General features: G+C 53.0%; 1 protein-coding gene across 1 annotated transcript in view; it reads left to right on the forward strand.

Annotated features, from left to right (window-relative positions):
* Nucleotides 1-446: 446 nt before the first annotated feature.
* The window catches only part of SLC26A11 (solute carrier family 26 member 11), a 27,349-nt gene continuing 21,076 nt past the window's right edge, over nucleotides 447-6,719 (forward strand). The window contains exons 1-5 of the mRNA XM_008055194.2: nucleotides 447-812; nucleotides 1,367-1,559; nucleotides 1,997-2,082; nucleotides 4,495-4,574; nucleotides 6,120-6,262. Of these exons, the coding sequence (XP_008053385.1) occupies nucleotides 630-812; nucleotides 1,367-1,559; nucleotides 1,997-2,082; nucleotides 4,495-4,574; nucleotides 6,120-6,262 (685 nt within the window). The 5' untranslated portion in view covers nucleotides 447-629. The remainder of the gene's footprint in view (nucleotides 813-1,366; nucleotides 1,560-1,996; nucleotides 2,083-4,494; nucleotides 4,575-6,119; nucleotides 6,263-6,719) is intronic.

Raw genomic sequence — 6,719 nt, forward strand, 5'->3', positions numbered from 1 at the left:
TCTAGCGCTGCGGTCCACCGTAGTGGGTGGGGCCCACCGTGGTGCGCACTTGGAAAGTCTCAGAGCCCCCCAGGGCCTCTTGCAGCCACCCACGCAGCCTGCCAGCCTGATGCGCCCGGATTGCCCCCGTGGGCCCTGCATCTCTCTGCTCTGCTCCCTGTTTAATTCTCTGGGCAGGGAAGGAAAGGAAACATTCCTCAGGCATGAGAAATGTTGAGTCGGAATAGTCTTTACTTCTTCTTCTTAGGAAATCGTTTATCAGGTTTTCAAGAGTTGTTGACGGAGGGAGAGAAGGGAGGCAGGATTTAGGGAGGTGGGCTTCTGAGAGAATGATGAGAGGACAAGGGTGAACCTCTGCTCTTGGCCCAGCACCCCCTCTGCACAGGTGCTGGTTTCCTCTCTCAGACCAGCCTGGTCCTCAGGCGATTTAACCTGGCTGGCTCCAACCTCCAGGGGAGGAGAGACCTGTAGCACCCCGTCCTGATGCTCCAGGATCCAGGCCAGGATTGCTGGATTCTCTGAATCCCAGACCCTGATTGCTGGGCTATGTCTCCCACACCCCTCAACTCCACTCTTGGGATGCCTCTTTGGTGAAGGCTCTGGATCAGTCTGGGTCTTCCAGCCCTGACATGGCCCTGAACACCTGCTGCTGCTCCCCTGCGGCCGTGAAGAAGAGGCTGCCCATCCTGGCATGGCTGCCCAACTACCCCGTGCAGTGGCTGAAGATGGACTTCATCGCTGGACTCTCAGTTGGGCTCACGGTCATTCCCCAGGCGCTGGCCTATGCCGAAGTGGCTGGACTCCCACCCCAGGTGAGGTGTCTGACCCTGCTGTCACCAGGTCTCCTCCCCTCCTTCCCGTCTGACCCCACTGCGGCCTCAGCACCTGCCCAGAAGCAGAATTAGAAATATATAGTGTCAATTCTAGACACTGTTAGCTATCCCAGGGACTCGAGAAACCTTTGGCTTACAATCTGGAATATGTGATACACAGTACTAGGCCTCCCTTGGCACACACAGGCACCAAGCTAGTTATGGATCTTCCAGCTGGGGCCAGCGAGGTGACTCACAGAGGCCTTCAGACACTTCCTCAGCCTCCCAGACTCAGACACAGCACAGGGGCCTTTGTGTTCCCACAGGCAGCAACAGTCCCCTGACCCTGTCTGGTCATCAGCACTCCGATGCTAAAAAAGAGGCCTCCTAATCACTGCAGGTTCACAGCTGCAGATAGGAAAGGGTGGGTATCCATCCTGCCTGTGTATGCCAATGTGCCCAGGACACAGCCGATCCCCACGGATCCCCACACCAGGGACACATGTGGACAGTCTCTGGCCTCCTGGATGCTCATTGCTATCTTTTCCCAACAGTACGGACTCTACTCTGCCTTCATGGGATGCTTTGTGTATTTCTTCCTGGGCACCTCCCGGGATGTGACTCTGGGCCCCACGGCCATCATGTCCCTCCTGGTCTCTTTCTACACCTTCCACGAGCCTGCCTATGCTGTGCTGCTGGCCTTTCTGTCCGGCTGTATCCAGTTGGTCATGGGGGTCCTGCATTTGGGTGAGACTCTCTGCCTTCCTGCCATGGGCAGGAGGTGCTTCTGTTCTGCTTTTCCTGGAATACCGAGGCTCTACCTCCTAGGGATGTCCTTGACCTCAGCATTTCCTTGTTCGCATTCCAAGGAGTGTGTGTGTGTGTGTGTGTGTGTGTGTGTGTGTGTGTGTGTGTGTGTTGAGAGGGTGATGTTCTCAGTTCCCAGCCCGAGTCTATTCTGCTTAGAGACCAAGTTACTTGGAAAAGTGTCCAGGGCCTCAGATCTCAATCTCCCTTTTCTGTTCACCTAAAACAGCCCAAACAGGGTATGTCACTTACCAGTCCTTAGCTGCAGCATCTGCTCCCCAGTCCTCCCGTTCCACCTCTCCCAACCCATATCTGTGCTTGTCTTCTGGGACGGAGTTGAGCTGGAACCAGCTCAGTGTTCCCTCTTGGCTGACCAGGGTTCCTGCTGGACTTCATCTCCTGCCCCGTCATTAAAGGCTTCACCTCTGCTGCTACTGTCACCATCGGCTTTGGACAGATCAAGGTAGGCATAGTGTCCACTCAGGACACTGCCCTTTGGCCACTGCTAGTTGGCACAGGGGTAGCTGGGAGCAGGATCAAGGCCCAACCTGATATCTGTGGCTGGTAGATGTCTTGCTGTTTAAGGTTGTCTGTTCTCCATGGTTCAAGAAGCACATGGTGCTCTCCTGAGTCCCCTGCTAATAAAATGACCCTCCTGGGGAGGTGTTGCACAATGGTCAGATCTTATAGCCGGTGACTTGGGAGACTGGTAATGTCATCCCCTGGCTCTTGCCTGAGTTTTCCTGCCAGTGTGCTTGGTTGGCTTCACAGTGTGACACATACCCTGGCCAGCCCCCGTGATCACGGGCATACTACTGGAATTTCAACAAGCAAATTATTTCCCCACACTAATTTAGCTAGATGATTTTGTTTTTATGCATTTTTCTGATTTGTTTAATATTTTTTAAATGTTGTGCTTTTCAATATATATATATATATATATATTTTTTTTTTTTTTTTTTTTTTTTTGAGTTGATGTCTCACTCTGTCGCCCAGACTGGAGTGCGGTGGCGGCTCCCGGCCACTGCAGCCTCGACCTGCTGGGCTCCGGCGATCCTTCCACCTCAGCCTTCCAAGTAGCCGGAATTACAGACATGCACCACCACGCCCAGCTGATTTTTTGATTTATTATAGAGATGAGGTCTTGCTGCCCAGGCGGGTCTCGAACCCACGGGCTCAGGCAATCCACTCACCTCAGCCTCCCAAAGGCGCGGGATTACAGGCTGAGCCACCGAGCCCGGCTGTTTTTCAATATTTTTATTAAAGACGTGGATAAGAAGTACTAAAATCAAGAATCAGTCAGCTGAGGATGTAATTTATCCTCTTTTTACCAGGTTGTGAGTTCTGTGAGGGTAGGAACTGTCTTGGTTCTGACAGTGGCTGCCCAACCCAGTCAGGGGCACACTCTACCTAGTGTCAGCACTCAGCCTCTGCAGGGCATCCTCCCAAAGCCAGGCTTGCTCCAAGCCAGTCCTCGACAGTCTTTCCTGATAGAGGCACCGTAAGAAAACCGATGACAGGAGCGAGTGTGTATATAAATAAAGTAGAAGGCACTTTTTGCACTCTTGCTCTGTGCCAAGAACTGGGTGAGACACTCTGTAATTCTCACCACACAGTGTGAGGTAGATTTATCATCATCTCCATTTTAGAGACAAGGAAACAATTTAGGTGTGGGTGGATATGATTATGTGCACATGTATGCCAGAGTAAGCTTGAGAAATGCTGTTTCAGGAAACAGTTTGATTTTTATTCTGAAAACAACATTTTTCATTTTTGGTGTCAAGAATGTTCTTTTATAGGATCATAGGAATAAGGGGGCACCTTCTTTTGCATTCTTGCTTGGCAACCTTAGTCTACCCCTTCAAGTCTTGGAAACCTTTAAAAGTGCAGCCATCTGCCTGGAGGAACAGCTTCCTGACATGCCCAGGGCAGAAGACCCCTCACCACCGCCAGTCCCAGGATCAGGGGGTTCCACCCACCAGTGTTCTCCCTCCATCCCCACCATGTGTGCTGCAGATTTTGGGGTGGGGTCGTCAGAGCCTGTCACCCTGGAAGTTTAGGCCTGGAGTTCCCCCTTGACACTCCTTACTGAGTCCCAAGCTACATAAAGAACTAGTTCCAACTACTCAGGGGCCAAGCCAGAGGATCATTGCTAGAACCCTGGAGTTGGAGTCCAGCCTGGGAACATAGCAAGACCCCCTCTCTAAAAGAAACAAGAGAGAGAACTAAAACTCTAAGTAGAGCTCTCCCTCCCTCCCAAGGGCCCCTAGGACCGGTATCACGGTGGGAGGCCCTGACTTAGCAGGGAGGTTCTCCCATCCCTCTTCCTTAGAACCCCTTGGAGTCCGCGCGTGATTTTTCCTTCCGGTAGGGGTGGAGTCGGGAGGGCGGGCCACTGGGTGATGGACGTCACTTGGAGCCAGTAGAAGCAAGGGCCTGCCTGGCAGGGGGCGGGCGGCCGAGTTGACCGGCCCAACCTTGAGCCCTTGGCGGCGGGGAGGCGGCGGGTGGCTCAGGACCTTGGACCTCCCAGATATAGAACCAGTATTGCTTTGGGATCCCCTAGACTGCTTTTGTTTTTTAAGAACCGAAAGTAATTTAGAGAAAAATATCATTGACTCAAACTCTGTGAAGTACTGCCTTCCCAGATGATAACTTTGCTTTCCTGCTTTTGAGGGCTTTGGGAATGGGCAGGTGGTCCCCTGAGCACCTGACATGCTCCCGAAACGGCCCTGGTGTTGGGGATCTGGCCTCAGCCCAGGCTACGCCGCTGGGACTTTCTCTTCTTCCTGAGACTGGAGGGAGGGAGGTGAGTCAGAGGCAAAGCATCTTGGTTTGGGGGAAGGGTATCTGATCAGCATCTCTGTTTGGACAGAACCTCCTGGGACTGCAGAACATCCCCAGGCAGTTTTTCCTGCAGGTGTATCACACCTTCCTCAATATCGGAGAAACCAGGTACCCATGGGTTTTTGTCTCTTCCCCCATATAAGGAAGGCCTTCCCTCTAGACTCCTCCTCTCCCAGCCTCTCCCTTCATTTCTACTCCCGGGGGCATTTATTCCTTCTGGAACTTTGCTATTCAAACGTGGGTCCCTGCAGCAGCACTGTCATCAGCATCTGGGTACTGGTTAGAAATGCAAACTCTCCGGCCAGTCCCAGACCTGCCAAATCAGAACCAGCAATTTTTTTTTTTTTTTTGAGTTGGAGTCTCACTCTGTCGCCCAGACTGGAGTGCAGTGGCCACTCCCGGCCACCGCAGCCTCGACCTGCTGGGCTCCGGCCATCCTTCCGCCTCAGCCTTCCAAGTAGCCGGAATTACAGGCATGCGCTACCATGCCCGGCTGATTTTTTTATTTATTGTAGAAATGAGGTCTCACTGCCCAGGCGGGTCTTGAACCTGCAGGCTCAGGCAATCCACTCACCTCAGCCTCCCAAAGGCACGGGATTACAGGCTGAGCCACCGAGCCCGGCCAGAACCGGCATTTTAACAAGAAACCTGTGGTCCCCATGCATGGGAAAGTTTGAGAAGTTCTGCTCGAGGAAGCTGGAGAGTCAAGCAGTGCAACTCCCTCCACAGAGCTTTTCTTGGGGGGCAGGAAAGGGAAGAGACTGTAGAAAGAAAAAGCAGGCAGTTTCTCTCTCAGATGGAGCTGTGATTTATAGAGGGAGGGAATACAGGGTGTGGGAAAGCTGGTGCAGATAGAACACAGATGCCAAAGGCACAGCAGGCGAGATTAAGAGACCTGGGGGAGAGGACAAGAAGCACTTCCCTTAGATGGCTTAAATGAAGAGTCTCTGATGGAGGGTTCTTCCCTGCTAGACCCAGCAGGAAGCCAGGATACCGCTTCGCCTCTCTAACTGGAAGGGACCAGAGGAGGAAATGACTTGGGAGGAGCTGTAGAGGTGGCTTCCTGGTGCTGAGGGTTGGAAGGACATGGGGAGATCCTGGACCATCTTTCCCTCCCTTCTCATCTGCTGCTGTGGCTTCCCAGAGGCTGAATCCAGCTGAAACCAGTAGATTCCCAGCCTTTTGGTTGCAGCAGTGGGCAGAGCTCAGCCTCCTGGGGAGCAGTGATTTCGGAGCCTGTCCAGTCAGGGAGCATCGTGGACTGTCAGAGGAGAAGGGGGCCTTAGTGATGGTCTAGTCCAAAGCCTTCTGGAATTGAGGCATCTACAGTGCATCAACTGTTCGGCCTGGTCCCCATCTTTTGTGATCACTCACCAGATCCTGTTCTTTAGACTTGAGTCCCAAAGGGTTATGGGACTGGAAATGCAAGCGGGGAACCCATCCGCCGTGACCTGGGACTCTCCACTCCTACTTCTGCACAGGCTTGCGAATTTACTGGATATTCAATACAATTTTGAAATAGAACAGGGGATGTGAATTACTTAGGAGACCACAGAGCAGCTGAGAGCAAGCTTTCCAGCAGAAGCTGGAAGCTTGAGTCAGTGGGAGTTGTGGGCCGAGTTGGGTATTGACCCACCCTCTGTCTGTCTGCAGGGTGGGTGATGCCGTCCTGGGCCTGGTCTGCATGGTATTGCTCATGGTACTGAAGCTGATGCAGGACCATGTGCCTCCTGTCCACCCTGAGATGCCTCCCGGTGTGCGACTCAGCCACGGGCTAGTCTGGGTTGCCACAACAGGTGAGGGGCCTTTCGGCTGAAGAGCTGGTTCCACAGATGTCATGCACAACCTGGGCTGCACATTGTGGTCACCCAGGGAGCCCTGCGTTCCATCCCTAGAGATTCTCATGTCACTTATTGGTCTGGGCTTGACTTGGGCTTTGGGACATTTATTTATCTATTTGTTTATTTTTTATTTTGAGTTGGAGTCTCACTGTGTCACCCAGGCTGGAGTGCAGTGGCATGCAGACTCACGACCACCCCAGCGCTGACCTTCTGGGCTCCAGCAATCCTTCCGCCACAGCCTGCCTAGTAGCTGGAACTATAGGCGTGTGCTACCACACCTGGGTAATTTTTGATTTATTGTAGTGATGTCTCGCCACGTTGTCCAGACTGGTCTCAAAACCGTGGGCTCAGGCAGTCCATTCACCTCAGCCTCCCAAAGTGCTGGGATTACAGGCTGAGCCACTGAGCCCGG

This window comes from Carlito syrichta, unplaced genomic scaffold (assembly GCF_000164805.1).
Source record: "Carlito syrichta isolate Samal-C Ts95f unplaced genomic scaffold, Tarsius_syrichta-2.0.1 Scaffold301768, whole genome shotgun sequence".
Lineage (NCBI taxonomy): Eukaryota > Metazoa > Chordata > Mammalia > Primates > Tarsiidae > Carlito > Carlito syrichta.